Source organism: Saccostrea echinata, unplaced genomic scaffold, assembly GCF_033153115.1.
Source record: "Saccostrea echinata isolate AGI-Se365-2 ecotype Australia unplaced genomic scaffold, CSIRO_AGI_Sech_v1 ptg000064l, whole genome shotgun sequence".
Taxonomy (NCBI): Eukaryota; Metazoa; Mollusca; class Bivalvia; order Ostreida; family Ostreidae; genus Saccostrea; species Saccostrea echinata.
Window position 1 is genome coordinate 1022182 of NW_026889813.1, and position 17202 is coordinate 1039383.

General features: G+C 33.1%; 1 protein-coding gene across 2 annotated transcripts; it reads left to right on the plus strand.

Annotated features, from left to right (window-relative positions):
* Positions 1 to 2792: 2792 nt before the first annotated feature.
* LOC133175733 (four-jointed box protein 1-like) lies at positions 2793 to 16884 on the plus strand. 2 transcript variants are annotated; one of them, XM_061310839.1, is made up of 7 exons: positions 2793 to 3015; positions 7118 to 7270; positions 8254 to 9151; positions 13111 to 13287; positions 13820 to 13994; positions 14751 to 14909; positions 15194 to 16884. In XM_061310839.1, the coding sequence occupies exons 3-7, from the start codon at positions 8497 to 8499 to the stop codon at positions 15618 to 15620; spliced, it is 1593 nt and encodes a 530-aa protein (XP_061166823.1). In that variant the 5' UTR covers positions 2793 to 3015; positions 7118 to 7270; positions 8254 to 8496; the 3' UTR covers positions 15621 to 16884. The 2 variants fall into 2 exon arrangements, with proteins under 2 accessions (XP_061166823.1, XP_061166824.1); XM_061310840.1 differs by lacking the exon at positions 2793 to 3015 and adding an exon at positions 4873 to 5188.
* Positions 16885 to 17202: the final 318 nt, after the last annotated feature.

Here is a 17202-nt window from a genome sequence, read left to right on the forward strand (position 1 = left end):
ATCGTTCATTGAAAAACATGAAACTTAGAGGGAGTCTGTGTTTCCGGTTTAGGGGGGGGGGGGTCCAAAGTCATTTTTAGGTTACTTTACTATATAAATAAACTGAAAATCCTGGATCCGCCTGTGATTTGATTTGAATTTATTTAATTTTCCAAATCCATTCACAATGTACAAAACAAAAATTTATTATATGATTTAATCATTCGCATCTCTCTGGCTGAGATCCAACAATGTTAGGAAAAAAAATACTTATTTCACCTCCATGTGACCTTCCAGGTGATTATAAGGATTTATTTTTTCCACATTGGACTAAAAATAGATTGAGAAATTCCAAAGTGATACAAATAGTTTCGGAAATGTATTTCAATTGCACTTGGCTTCCACTCAGGTGAACATATCACCCAAGCACGTAGAATCTGGGGTGAGGGGTGGGTGTGGAGCGGGAGAGAGTAGGTTGCAGGGCAAGATTGCCCTGTCCCCACACTTTTTTATAAACGTAAATCTTTACTTATTTAATATAAAATATTAATTGAAGGGCTGGTGCCCCCAACCTCCTCTCCCCCGTTAATGGACCTTAACACCTTAACTCCCCACCCCACCCCAAAACAATTGAGTTAGAAGAATTCCCCTCTTTTTTTGGGGGGAGGAGGGGGCTAATCAAGGATTTTTTTCAGGTAAGTTGTGTTTTTTCCCTATCATAATACCCCCCCTTTTTTTAAAAATCAATCCTATATACATGCCTGACATTTATTTTTTCTACCTCACATCTACCTCGCACCTAAGATAGATTTAAGGAGGCTGGGGGGTCAACAAATTAACCACCAGATTTAACTTAATTTTTTAGATATGATATCTTAAGCTGTCAACTATCATTTGGCAAAGAAAAATTTCAAAAAATTTAGTTTTAAAATTTGATCATTTTCTATATCTTCATATGTAGCTCTTCTTCTAAAAGAGATCAATATAGTCTAAAAATGGCCACAACCCCCCAGCCTCTTTAAGAGTTCTTTACTAATTCAACTGGTTCTGTTTATTTTACCCTGTTTCTCTCATTGCATTTGTCTAAAACTTCAGCAAATGTAAAAAATAAGATGGCATGGATTGCTTAATGAGTTTGCATCATTTAATCTTAATGAATAATATAATGAAGTAATTATTGCTGGCTTTTTTCACTCAATACAATGATTTAGCCACCTTCGAAGTGCAATATTCACCTCGCCCTTCGGGCTTGGTGAATATTGTACTCCTCAGTTGGCTTATTCATAGTACTGACCTCAAACACAACAATAATTTTATAATAGATTTGAAATCTACATCTAAGATTCATTTAGAAAGACAGCCAATGACTTTAAATGGAACAGAGGCAAAGAAAGGTTAGGGGTTTAGAATGTAATAATGTAAGCTAAAGGATGACTGCACTTAGCGCTTGTTTTTGGGTCTTTTTCAGTTGCTTCTTTTGCTTGTATATCTAAACCTTATCTCACTTTTGTATGTTTATGAAAGAATACTGTCAATTTGGAACCAGATTTAAATCTTAAAATGATTTTAGACTGTGATACAATAAAATTATTCAATGTTTTTTGTCCTTACTGCTTTCCAAATATAGTGAATTTACACTTACCTGCCCTTGATTGAACATTAGATATGCATGAGAGGTGGAGCTAACATTGTAAGAATGGGTCTAAAATTAGACTTGATAAATAACAATGACATGTTTGGAAAAGCGAACGTGATCACTCTTTCCAATCTCTTTCTCCATTCTGTATGGCACAAATACACTTCTGACAAAGGTTTCAAAACGAAATTAACAATACGAGCACGTCAATGTAATTAAAGCAGATTTTATGTCAATGCCAGATGACTTAACGTGTTCGAACACAATGTCCTAGTTAGCACAAAACATGCTACCTTACAAGTCACGTGACGAAATTTAGTATTCACAAAGTTACCTGAGGTAAGAAATCACGTGGTGAATTATAATATTCAACATGTCACAATCCTTGGTTACAACACAGAGAGCGAATGTAAGAAGAAGCAGTTTTTTCTCTTTTTAACCATGAGCGATGTTTGTCTATTAATCTCCTTTTGACACATTATTATTTATGCAAATATACAACTACTGTTAAACGTAGAACAATAGACAAACATGCGCTGACTATGTATAAAGTCAGTAAAAAAGTGGGCGTCCTCATTATCGAACGGAGATTAAAGAAATTGTGATGACCCCTGCCTTTGAAAACAGATTCGAACTTCGTAAATACACACTTTTATTAAACGTAATTACATAAAGTTGTATATTGGATGTTGACCATTTTGCAATGAAAAGAAAAATGCTTGTTTTGAAAGTTTATTTTGTCGCAAATTCCGCATGTCCTTAAGTGCAGTCATCCTTTATTAATCATGACGTCAGGTCACAACAAGACAAGTGCTATTGACATCACAGTCGCTTAATCGCTCCTAGTTTATGGTGCCAGAGAGAGAGAAAGAGCGTACTATGGCTCCTACAGAGAGTAAAAATGTATGTAACATTCTAATCATTCATAGAATTATTTTGTTACTGATTTGATTATTCTTCTCAAATGGTATCTTGGTAAACTGTTCACTCGACATCTTTCGTTTGGGGTAACCAGAAATCTACAGGTTTCCGAGATAACCCTCTCACCTACAATACAACATATATTTTATTAAATCTCTTCACAGATACAAAAAAATCACCCTATCCACAGGGATGGATAGAACCATTATCTTCTATAAATAATTCAAGCAATGTTACACCTCTTTGAACGAAAAAATTATTAGGCTTCTCGTATCCCTCTTAAAATAAATTCAACAAATTCCCTGGAGCTTTTGGAAACTGAACGCGAAGATAGCGAGGTATGGTATTCCCTTATGGTGCCTCAAAACATGTGTCCAATCAAGAAAGGAGAGAAAAATGTGTGAATTTTAACACCTTCGGCGACGGGGGTCAGAAGAGATTGGACTAACATCCATCAATGTTAGAGCATCGAAATCTAGGTAAGCAAGGTATTTTCTGTTTGGAAGAGAAGCTTTCTTAGCCATTGTAGACGTTTCATTGCTTTGTGGCAACTTTTTTTATGAACCGCTTTTCCTCGTTTTTATCTGTTTATTTGCATTTTTCCTCCTGTTAAGTGTGTATTTGTTGGGTATACTTACTTTCTATTTCACTCACATGTTTTTATTGTGTAGTTTGACATCTAACTTTGGTTGCATGCAGACGCTCAGACATTGTATATACGGGTGATAAAAACTAAAAAGAAGAAAATTGAACAATCTCTATTTCTCGCCTGGCCTTTGTGAAATCTGTCGCTTTATCAGGGAATATTTGCCGATATGCATGTTTGTTTTACAAGAGCGGGGCTCCACTGTCTCCGAGATAATACCAGGGTGTCTGGGGGATTTTACCCTTCGTTTACAACGTGGATTTTTTTCTCTTCAAAATAAATTTTCTTATGTGTTTAAGGATGATGATAAAAGATGATGTGCGTTTTTTCGGATAGAATGCTTTAAAAATGCATAAATTATTTAGAATCCTTGTATTTTAACTAATCTTTAGTGTTCACAATTCTGTATGCGAAGTATACTCAACCCAGGGAATCTGATATTTAACCGAATTTATTAAGACAGAAATATACTTAAAGGAGTATAGATTGAAAATACTTTGTATTCTATAAAATAATTATATTGAAGTAATGTTTAAAAATGTAAGGATAGTTTAAAATTTTATTATTGTAAGTTGAATAATGGGAGATAATGATTTGAAACTAAATTTGCAAGAAGTGAGTGAAATTATGTACCTTAGCCCTCCATTTATTCCTTTTTGAGTGAAGGTATAGTATGGATTCAGACACTTTTAGGGAAGGGAATTATCATGTTGAATGTCAATACATTTAGTTTGGGTTTTGAAAATGGCAATGATTTATTTAAAAAGTAAATCTGTCAAATAATAGAGAGGGAGATTCATCTATGTTAGAGTTTTAGTTTTTATAAATGTTTTATTATTAATCATACCATTATTCTCATGCACTTAACTGCATTAATGAGGCAATAGATATTTGACCTATATGGCAAAATTAAAAATATAATAATTTTTTACAGAAGTGTGTGTGTGTTAATGGTTTATGTGTTAAAAAAAGATTTACGGTAACTGGGTTAGTTAATAGGATTTTTTAAAAAAAACTAATGTATACTAATTAAGTGTGTTAATTTTACTCTGCAAAATGTGTATGTTAATGTCTCTAAATTAGAGCATTTTTTGCACTTTATTTTCAAATTTTAGAAACAGTTGAAGTTTTGAGTTGGTACAGATTTTTATCAGCATTTAATTTCTAATGCTGAAAAAAGTAGAATGGGATGGCAGGTGGGGATATAGTCAAGCAGACAACCTTAACTCAGATAGTTTTTTTTAACCTCAAGTTAATATAAAAACTGGTATTTTATAACGGAATCGGGATGAAGGATTGAATTTAAATTTAAAAAATAAGTTTTCAATAATAAAGTTTGAAAAATGCAAGTCTGACAAGAACATTTTATGCTTAAAGATTTGGAAAATTTCAACATTTTAATCAGTTCTTGCAGGAAAGCAGGTGAAAAAAAAAACCCAGCATGTTCATAAATCTTTACATGTCAAAAGTTTCTTCCTGTGTGTTCCACTCAGGTGCATGTGAAATGCCAATAAATAAAATTATAGAATATAGCTGTAAAATTACATAATATATATAACGTTTTAGCTAGAATTCATTTTCAGTGCAAGTTTCATTTTGGTTACGTATATACTTTTAAACACCTCAAATCTTGTCTTGTACTTGAAATTTGAGGTGCAATTTATCTTTTTTGCAGCTACAATTTACAGTTTTAGGCCCTGTAAATCAGCCTTTTGGCATTTTCTTGCAGCTTTTAAAGCAATTAAACAAGAAACTTGAGAAGACTAATCCGCAATTTGGAGCCAGTTCCACCTGATATGTATATTATCAAATGTAGGAGATAGGGGGGAAACCGGAGAGATTTGTGGGGCTAATGTCTAGCACATCTGAGGCCATTCAATTGGTTAATTACTGATAATGATGATAAATGATGTTTATTGTAAGATTATGAGAGCAAAATTGTAGCCAGCTAGGAAGATGGAGTTAGTATATCCAGCTTAGGGGATGTGATAAAAAGTTGATCCGAGGTAAGGAAAATTGGTGTCCTTTGAATTATTTTTTTAAGGAAAATCTAAAACAGATGGTGTCAAAATTGAATTGGTTCACAAGAACAAAATCTTTAAAAAAAATAATGGAAAGTACAAATAAACAAGCTTTGCCAAGTTGTGTTGCTAGATAATGATGCAAGTTGTGTTTTTGTCTTCTCAGCATGCACACATTTTCTTTTTCTGAGCAGTACATGTAAGTTTCTGTAACTAAGTTCTAATGGTGATGAAGATAAGGTTATCATTTCGGATATTTATGAGATGCTTGAAGTAAATGGAGTACACATTTATCCCTGTGCACAAAAGGCCGACCTGTCATTGTTGCTTGCAGATTCTGCATTTACATTCTGGAAAAATGGATTGTACCATTGTGTGCTTAAACAGCTGTGGTGTGAAAACTCCATTAAACTGATGAAGACCCAAATGATCTAAAGTGACTCACAAAAAGGGGGCTTCCCAAGGGGAGAATAATTTCCTGCTTGGTTAAGCAGATGGACCTTGCATCAATGGGTTGGACATCAATAAGGCATATCAATTAAGGTCGAGTTTGAATCCAGAGTTTTGTTGTTATTGTTATTGAAGAAATACTTTTCCAAACTGCAGGGACTTTTGTATGCTGGGATAGTCAGTGAAACATTAGCTCTTGTAAGGGATTTGATTTTAATAATTTATTTATTATGCAACAGCCCTAATTTCAATATTTGCAGTGAAAGGATTTTTTCCCCCTCATCATCTAATTGACAATAAAGCGCTTAATTTTCTTTGCAGATTTAAAACAAAGTTTTGATAATATCAATTGTAAATTAAAAAATATTGTTGAAAAAATATCCAAAATAAATTGGAGATTTTTCTGAGCTGTTGCCAAAGAAAGCACAAGATTTCATTTTAAGCTGCCTTTTCATAAAATTATTTATGTCCTTAAGACATCTGACATAGCTTGAGCGGTTTACCATTATTAATTTGTGAAAAGCTTTTGAATGATGGATTTTTCTGATTTATTTTAATCCCCAGACACAGAAACACTGAGCTGGCACAATTGCCTCCTGGTGCCTGATATCACTGCTTGGCTCATTATTGATTGACATCACTTGTAATTTTTCTGATAAATAATTGATCTACTGTTGGACGTGGTCATTTGATGGACAGATTGAGTTGACACTATTTCTGATAGCGGTCATCAATTAATAAATGACCACCTACTGTTATATGCAGACAAAATTCAATAAAAATTCATTTAAAATCACTATTATAATACATGTATGTATTGAAAAGAGTGGGGTTTCTTTATGGGTATTTATTTGTTAAACTTGAAACTATACTGTGACTTAATGTCCTTGGGAAAAATTGACAAGGAGGCAATAGAAATTTGATAGATAGTTAAATAGCATTTACTCACATAGATATTTGTTTTTACTATGATTTGATTTCAAGACCATTTTTGTCATATATCCATGCATGCAGCTGCCTATATTGAAAGATCTTTATATAGGTTGCTTATATTAATTATATGATATTACATTAATTATGACAAACATCCTTATGGGAAATGTCAAATATACCAATTCCATTCTGCATTATAATGAATTGTTTCCTTGCTATAACTTTGCAAGGGTGAAATCAGTACACAATTAGATGTGTTCCTGCTGGAGTGATATAATATCTTTGTACGAGAAGGATGTTAATATATTGCAGTGGGTTTTGGACAACTTTAATTAAATTGAATAGCAACATTGTTACAATCCATTTCAAGCCTTAGTGTGAATTGCATGCATGACTGTGATGGAATGTTTATTAGGATCAAGTTTCAGGTTGAACCCATTCATCCTCACGCACCTGGGTTTTAACAACACACCTTGTTGCAAACACTGACTTCATGAGTTATTGTCATTTTGCTGTGCATTCTTCTTCCAGTTTGCCAGCAGCTAATTACACATCACCAGGAAATTTTCTGCTGGGCTGATGAGAAGACAGACTGACATGTCCAAGAGTCAACCAGGGAATTGAAACTAACAAGAAATTGCAGGATGCAGTTGTCACCATGGAAACGTCACTTCGGCTTTGAAGGTATTTCTTAAGAAGTTCATTGTATTTTCCTTTATATTTTCCCTCTTTTGTTATCTTTTTCATAAGGTATATTCGCATTTCTTGCTTTTATGATGTTATTTTTTTTCCTGCAATTTTTGATTCATTAGAAAAACTAATATAAGCCTGAGAGTGACGGGGGAAAAAAACCTTAAGATCGATCGATATCATTTGCCATTGAAGTCAGTGAGCTTTTGATTGCAGTGATTGCATGACTATATGATACTGGTTCCAGCCAAAATCAATTAAGACATTAGATACACTGTAATTATTTTAACTAGTTATTTTTTTCAACCAAATGTCAATACTTGAACAAAATACGGGGCATAAAGTCAATTTGAGATAATTTTTGTCTGTTGTTTTATTGGATAGATATCAAATTTGCAGTTTGTGATAAATTATGTATTATGCGTAGAAGTATAATAATTGCATCATTTCGATTTTTCCCTGCAAGCATTCTTTTTTGGGTAGGATTTGTCAGATTTTGAGTAAACATATTTAATCGGGGTAATTACTGAATTTTTAACACTTCAAAGACATTGTTGTAGAGAACTTTTGTTGAGCGGTGAGACACCTATGGTTTTTTTTCTACCTATCAAAGCTTAGTTAAGGGGAACTGGTCAAACAATCTTTGACAAATATCCATTGTGAATCTGATACTTAAGTCAACAGATCTCAAAGAAAACTTGTGTGATTTTAAAATTCAGTGCCTTAGAGTAAACATTCCTGTTTCATCCATGTGGTGTTGAAATTACAGCGGGCTTTGTCGGTGAAAAAAGAAGTTTTTTTTTTCAAAAAGTTTTATGAAGGAAGGATGTATCTTGGAAAAAAAACATTATTCTTTCTAGTCAGGACTAGAAAAAAAAATCAATTGTGGTAATTATTGATGAAAGTTGACCAATTGTAAGATGTGATTTATTTGCGAGTGGTCCCAGACTGTAATGTTTTTCCTCCTTTATTGGCAGGTTTGATGCGTCTCCAGAGAAACCACAGAAGAAATAGTTCCTAATCGCTACAAATGGAGAAGCATCTGATACCATGGAGATGTTTCACTACCATTTATGGTGAAGGCTTATTATTGGATTATGCGAACACCGAAAGAAAAGTTTGCTTCAGTTAGGTGATATATGGATCTTGATGTGTTTGTGATCTGATACTGTTTGTTACAATGCTTGGGTTTGGATGATGCCACTTAAAGTGTACTAGCCATGGTACTAAAAGTGCGCAGAAGATCATGGCGGATTTTGATTGTGACAGTGTCGCTGATGACAGTGGGATTTTTGTGTGTTTTAAATTTGCTGGTTCATGAATTGAATTTTTCCGAAAAGATTGTGAATAGAAAGAGTGAAAATGAATTCATTCTCGAAGACCCACAAACCTATATTGCACAAGGAATTAGAAAACCTCAATCAGCCATTGATAAAAGTGACCAAGATAATGTAAATTTAGACCAGGGTTCATATAGAAAGTATATTTTTACATCCCACAACAACATTCCAAATGACATTGATCCAGATATTGGACCAGATGAAAGTGATGAAGAATACACAAATGGTGAATTAATGGAAGATGATGACGATGATAATGATGATGAAAAGGACAACACAGATGATGAATTCCATGAAAATCTTAAAATTAGTCCTCAGCTGAAAAAACAGAGGATATTTGAACCTCACGATTTCCAGAATATGTCCAAGTTAATATTTGCGAAACCACCTTTGCGATTCCAAGAAGTTCCTATAATTAATGGAAAACAAATGGTTGGAGTAATAGCAGAATCTGATAGGAGGAAATTCTCTGGAAAGCTTGCCGTGTCTGAGAGGATCTTCTGGAGTGCATTTGTAGAGAAAATGGTGCCCAAAGGTATCCCCCCAAGAAAAATATTGATATAAATCACAGGAGTTGTCTGTTTTTATAGATAGGATCATATAAATATCTGCCCATTTTATGGGGAAGTGAAAAATGGGAGCTCAGAACATATTCATCATGAATGGCTATTTGAGTGGTAAAAAGGTTTTATATCACATTTTTACAATCAGTTGTGTAAAATGAAGGGGTGATAACTCTTTTAATTAATATTTAATCACATAAGATACAAAATCATATATATTATAAAATTTTAAATTACAGTTCTTCATTAAACCAATGATACTGATTTGCTTAATAGTGATGAAATTTGTGGTACCAAATTTGCATAATGCGTTTTAGTAAGAAATTTAATCCACATCATATTAAGTATTGAAAATTCAATTTATTGGGAAAAGTTAAAGTATTACACATTAAGTAATAGAAATGAAAAAAAAAATCATTTACAATTAAAAGTACATCTAATTAGAAAAGCAGTCTAGATTGAAATTCTTCGAAAAAATTTTTCCCTTTTTTTTTTTGGTTAAAAATTAGATGCATCTTTGATGTTATCTTATTATAGTTTATTTCTCAGCAAATCCTTCTTGACTCGCTTTTAACAAAAGGTAGTTGTTAGGACAAACATACTACTAAAACTCGGTGACGAAGCATGCACAAGAGCTGAATTATTATGTTTTTACAGCATAAATATTTATGTTTTATAACAATGAAGATAATTTTATGACCAAATGTTAAAAAGTTATAAAATGCAGGATATCTTTACAATATTTTTCAGATTGCGATCGCAAAAGGGGTGTTTAATGGTTGCAGTGAAAAAGATAAATTAACTTCTTTTAACACACACATATTGAACATGGGGGCTGCATACTAAATACCCGTTTTTGTTGGGAGAACAGTGAATAGTAAACCTATACCCACTGTTATTTGAGAGGCAAGAACCCAGTGAACTGGGCCATTTAGTTGAATTCAGACACTGATAACGATCTAAATGTTAAATGATCAAATATTAAATTATAAAAAAAATCCCAATCATTTAAACCGACAGTAAAACACATTTTTGACAGGTATGAGGGAGATAAGAGCTTGTAGCTGGCCAGGTAAATGATAGGTATTACCTGTGTTCTGTGAAGCTTAAAAAGGGGTTGAAGGTCAACACGTTTCTTCTCCTGTTTTACATGAAATCATTTCTGGTGATCAGATTCGATGGGTTGGTTTGGAGATATGTTGAACATGTGTAAGATCTATCACAGATAGATACAGAAACTCATTTCATCTGTTTATATACCCCCCTCGATAATGTTTAAGGGGTATTATTTTGTTTACAGAATGTTTTTCAATTTTCATCATTAGTAATTTAACTGAACAGTGTGTGTTGAGGAATAAAATTGGCTTTGTAAAAAATTGGTGTGAATTTGTGCACTGGTCATATTGCATTAATTTCCACTCCAAGTAGCAACAACAAACTGCCATTTTCTCTCTCTCTCTCTCTCTAATACATAAATTTATCATATGAATTAAATTCTACTGAAATTTAGTGACATCCTTCATATTATATATTTTATTTGTTGCTATTTGTAGTATATATCTTCAGTGTAAAATTTCTTCCATCATCATGATCATCAGTATTATATCACATTCATAAAGTATTTTACTATTTCTATGTGGTTTTGAGACCCAGTGTCTTTGAAATGTTCATTTGATGAAAAAAAGGGAAAAAAAAGTTATGAATTATAAAAATCTTCTATATATATTCTGTAATGGGAAGAAAGTGTTTTATATTTGCCCAGTTTTCACACATAGAGGCTTATGGCGCGTGCCTGGTCTCTGCTTTCAAATTGATAGTTTCTGTAAATGAATTCAGTCCATTGATTACTTTATCTTAATCAGAGACTGACTTAATATCACTCTGTAGTACCATTCAAATACCCTGAACAAGTTTATTCACATTCTGTTATTCAAATTCATTTATTAAATGTATATTGTAGCAATTGATAATGATTATGCAAGAGTGCTAATATTGTTGAACTTTATTTTCATTAATCTTTCACTGACAGTAAAGAATGCCATCAGCCAGTGAATTTCAATCTATCATAGAATATCCCCATGAGAGGCGCATGCAAGGCTCAATTTGAAAATAGACACCTCAAAGGAAAATGGCTAAGATAAGAACCCTCCGATTTCTTTCATTATTTTCACCACCTTAATTAAAAGCCGAGCTCCAAATTGTGTTCATTACCTGAATGCATGATAATGTAGCATATAAAATATGTACCAAGCAATCTCGTGTTAAGATCGAGGGTTAATGAAATATTCTGACATTCAAGAAATATTGGATTTTTTCATGCATGCTGCATTTGATTTGTATTTTGATGAGGGCTTTTGGTCTCATCTTTGATTACTTGTGGGAAGTTTCCAAGAGGAAAAAGCTCTTCTTTGCATGAAAGGTATCAGAGTTGCTGCCAGCAAGCATTAACAAAACCCTGATAGCGAAGAATTTAATAACGTGGGTAAACAGCTGTGTTCGCACCAAAAGAAACACAGCTTTAATAGAAAAAATCTATTACTGTAATGGTTAAATCAAGCAGGTAATTTGTTTATTACTAGGAGTAACCTAAGATGGCGAGATAACTTCCTACTCACTCAAAGGAAACACTTCGTAATAAATTCTTGCTATCTGTTTAACAAAGCTTATACATCTTCTGCTCATACATGTGTAACTCTGGGCTATTTGATGTGCAAGAAATGAATGATTTTATATGATAATAACTAAAGATTTTTCAATTATATTTCTAACGTTTCAAAGATAATAAAATTTTAGATTTTTATTCGTATTTTCAATTTTGCATGCATAATACTACTAGTGAAAAGGGTATATGACTTGACAAAATGTGCCAAAAATATTGATAACAATTATTCTGCCTTGATCTTGTTGGAAATTGAAAATTCTATAGGTAAATAATTTTGTTCTCTGTATAAGGGAACATTAAAAGTTATTTATAACAGTTTGCTTATTCTACAGCACATAGCACATTGAAAGTAGTTGTTTACACACAATAAATTTGAACATGAAAACATTCTCAAGATAAGCTATTTTTGCTATTAGAAGTATTACTATTTTGATTTACATGAGGAGTTGAGTTTTGTGTCGAAAACTAAGTAAATAGATTACCTAGCATCCATCATTTTAGGTAACTTGAGCCCCTCAAAAGCTAAAATAAAAGTACAGTTAAACTTCAGTATCTTGAACACTGATATCTCAAATACCAGGGAAATGTTGAAATGAGTTGGCAGTCCCAACCACTTTTCTTAATGTATTTCAACCTCAATATCTCGAATCCTTGGATATCTCAAAGTTTAAACTTGGTCCCCTCCGAGTTCTACAGAATAAGGTTTGACTGTACATCAATTCACACAGCTTTACCAGTAATTGCATTCTTTCCTAGGAATTGTTAGCAGTTAAAGGGTAAATTCTTTTGAATTTTTAATTTTTCTCCTGTTAAACAATTATTTGGTGTTACAAAATGTTCTGTTATGAAACCAGCCACCATTTTATTTGAATTACCTATGTACTTAATAATTTTCTTATTATAAAAGGATGTAAGTTGTTCATCTGTCTCAAACTTGACAAAAAAATGTGCAGCAATTAATGTTGTTTGAATTTGTATACAGTCAAACTTGTCTAAAATAACATCCTGATGTTTTGTATTCCCAAATCTGGCTCATTACAATGAAAACTTTTAGTCCCTTTCAGCTAATTCAGTAGTTTAAAATGCTGTTTAATACATAGGAATGTTGTTTAATCTGGCCAATTTCAATTTCTATGGCACCAGTGATGTTCGGGTTATGCAAGTTTTACTGTATTTTCAATTTGTATAGCAATGAGTGTAAAATTTCAGTGCTGAAAACATTTTGTATAGATTTTCTTAAAATAAAATTAATATTCTCTATCTTTCCAGGTTTCTCAGATGAAGAAGTGTTCAACTATACCATAAATATACAATCTCAATCTGTGGACAAAGTGGAGCTGGCCTCTTGGAACAAGTGTGGACGACCCAAGAATGCTTACATCACGCTGAAGAACAAGAATATTGTGTGTGCTCGCTATAGAGACTCCCACGTCAGGTTCATTCTGGGTAAGATTAGTGGAAATTCATTGAAACAATTTAGTATTTGGCTCATCAGTTAGGGGGTTAGGGCAGGTATAGGGAGAGGGTCATTGACCATAGGGTCAAGACTTTAGTGACAGCTTGATACAGCTGCTTTTCTACTTTGTGGTGAGGATGATTCATGAGCAATTTGATTAGATCACTTTTCTTGTATATATTATGAAATAAATAAATATGCTAACAAGCATTCCTATTGACATATAACAGAAGGTAGCCTATTTCAATGTAAATAATCTTTTTTATAAATTATTGAGAGTTCAGCGAAAGGTCACTCACTGTTAGAGGATTTGTTATTAAAAGAAAACTTTAGAGACTTTACTATAATAAAGAAATGGTTTTATTGGGGTACTGATATTTATCTCCTGTCACATGCTGGATAAAAAAGATTTTTATTAACTAAATTTGTAAAGCAAATCCTTTTTCTTTTCGTCTCTTGGTACTTAAATGTCAAAGGTAGATAACTGGGCAGTCAATATGAGCTCCTTTTTGTGTGTTTTAGGTGAGGTCTTGTCCTTCTATCTGTCTCGTTTGTTGGGGATGGATAATGTCCCTGCTGTGGTCTTATCCACCACCGTTGCTGGTCAGTGGTCAAAACGTAATCTGGACAGACTGAACTGGAAGGAGAATCAGCTGGTGGCTCTGATACAGTGGATCCCAAACATGGACACATATAGGTACATATAATAAGATATACCTGGTATTTACATTTACTGGGTTTAAAATGGTAATAAACCCTTAATAGATCTGAAAGTGTATATAGCAATATATTGAGTAACAGGAAAAGAGGAAATGTATGACTCGACAGGGTTCAAACCCAGGACCCTTGAATCACTAGTCAGATGCTATATAAACCACTGAGCTACTCAGGCCAATATAGTCATGGCCCATAGTCCCATACCACTGTAATTGTAAACCAACTTTTATATGCATGCAAGATATAGCAGCAGAGTTTATGAGCAACTCCAGATATATAAAATGGTCAAGGAAAAGTTTGATTTAACAGGGTTATGAAATGGGAATACTTGATCTTGAATATTATTTGTCACAATTTTATTTTTCAGTATGAGATCCATAAATAATGTTGCGAATAATAGTTGGTTTACAGTACATATGTACATGGTATGTGACTTCGCAAAATATATTGTTGTATCTTTGCATGGTGTTTGAGACATTGCTGGCAGAAGGTATATTTCACAAAGTTTAAAATGTATAAGAATTTTTTTTTTTTTGGGGGGGGGGGGGGGGGGGAGGGGGTTATGTATACATTGGAGCACAAGGTATTTTGTATATAAATGGCTTCACAGTTAATATGTATTACCATATGTGCTCCAGCGAGTATATATCCTCCAGTACCCAAGATTAAACATGTTTAAATAAGTATATGTATAGTAATTTATGATTATGTGGAGCCTTGCACTTCTCTTTTGTAGCTCTTATGTCAAAATTCCCAAGAGGATCCTAAAGGCCTACCAGAGTGGACAGCCGATTCGTGGTGTCCATCTTGAGAATGCCACTTTGCAGGAGGTGGTAGAATTACAGCAGTGGGGCAGCTTGTTCCTGTTTGATTACCTGACTGGGAACTATGACAGGTGAGAGAGAGAGAGAGAGATAAATCATCCTGGAAAATCTGCTGCCTCTCCGGCAAAATTCTTTGTGAAAATTGGCAGCTGTTCTATGGTAGACACAAAGATATATGTTAAACCCATTATCCAGATAAGCAAAACATATGATTGATTGGACTTCGGGGATGTTTTCTTCAGAAAGATAAGCTTTTTCTTTGGGGAAGGAAGAATTACTCCCCTTGAAATGTGTGCAAGAAACCAGTTTAATGAAAACCAGTATCATATATGTTTTCTATTGATTATTTTTGTAGAGTTGCAAGTATGCAGGATGCAGCATATGAGCAGAAGAAACCAAGCATAATTACAGAGAGAATTAGAAATCTATTCAAATCTACCAAAACCAACAAGTTCTGGTTGATTGACAATGAAAGCGGTCTTCTGGATGCATACGACTTAATGTACCACAAGGAATTAGGAGGCAGTAGGTTCATCAATTTTCATCAACAGATGTTAAAGACTTTTTGCATCTTCCAGAAAACTACAGTGACTGCTATTCAAAGACTTCTTAAGGAGGATGAACCTCACTTTTATTTATATAACTACGCCATGTCCCATGATCCCGTTCTGCAGAAAGTGCTGCCCAATTACAAGTCAAATTTGATTCAAAAATGGTTCCAAATGTGGTTCCAAAGAAGACTTGCTGAGGTTTATAAATGGATAAACCACTGTGCCAGCTGACACATGTGATCAGCAATACCATTTTCAAATCTGTGATAAAACTCTAAAGACAAACCAAAGTACATCACTCAGGCAAAGTTAGTGTTCATTGTACAATCAGTACAGCTCTGTCCTAAAGTAGTCTCTGTGTTTTTTCCAAGTACTGGATGAAAATATTTCTGTCCTTGTTTATTTTTTTTTTTGAAGAAAGAATGCATAAATGTATTTAAGTGTTATGATGGTATGTGAATTTTTGCTTTGTTTTAGTGTTGCCATTTTGTTGAGATATTTTTTAATTATATAAGTGCTGTCATAAATATATGTATTTTGAAGGGGAATATTTCGTTACAGTTGATCATGTACACAATAGAAACATCTAATATTTCAAATAGGATCAAATTTGGGGGAAAAAACTTCACTTGTAAGTCATGTACACATACTTAATTCCAGTAACTATCATCCAAATCATAAACTGCGTGCATTACGAATTCCAGCCACCAGTATTTTATGGTATTTTTAATTTCAAGTATTTGTATTATTATATTAAGTCAATGTGATTTGGTTCATATATTGTGTTATCTTTTGTCCAAATTTTAGAATTATTTTCAACACTTGAAATTTACACCATCATATGAGAACCTACCATGTTAAGCCAATGGAGTATATGGAAGTTGCACAATAAATTGGGCATGCAGAGTAACCATTGAATTGCCATTTTAATAGACAATTCTAATCACTTTTTCGGTCATGATGGGTCACAGAAATTTCAATTGCTGATTATTTGAGCCTTAATATAGGGATTCTTTTGTAAAGAGTCAATAATTGAAGCAGAAGGTTCATAAAGATTAAAAAAACCCACTTATTTTACACATTCTACTGGTAATACCCTTAAATTTTGGAACCATGCCTATACCTATCAGTAGTTCACCTGGCCATATCATGTCAACAATTCGAGTCTGGACAATAAATACCTGCAATTGTTTGTAATATATACTTGTGAATCTCTCAAATATTTAATTTCTAGACATCCATTAAATACTTTATCATATGAAGTGTAATTGTACCATATTGATACAATGTGTTTGAATGTATTGTATCGAAAGCCATAAATGTGTCTCTGTGTATCAATAAGGGTCACCTGCATTTTAAAGAAACCGGCAATACATGTACTGTAAGTTTTCAAAGGCAATCCATTATATGGTGCTACTTTATTTAGTCTTATAACAAATTTTTTACAGTTCAAAAAAGTGCTTATAAATCCACTTATTTATTTTAAAGCTATTGTGAGCATTGTTTTTAATGTTTTGTTACTGAATAAATGCAATATGGAAACAAAGTTTTGTTTATACTGAAGTATCTACATAAAGAACTAAAAGCTAAGAAGGAACAAGTACTGACTTGTACTCACTCTATAACAGATGTTTCATAATGAATTTGTATATAGAATATAAAATGGCATGAGTTCTTCACTGATAAATATTTGAAGTATTCGACAATTTTTACAGCAAACTGTCTTGAAGGTAATGCTATGGCTATTCGTACAATGAAACTTTTTGGAATATGGGGTATCTCTCAGGTTGTTAAAACATAGGTAATCAAAAAA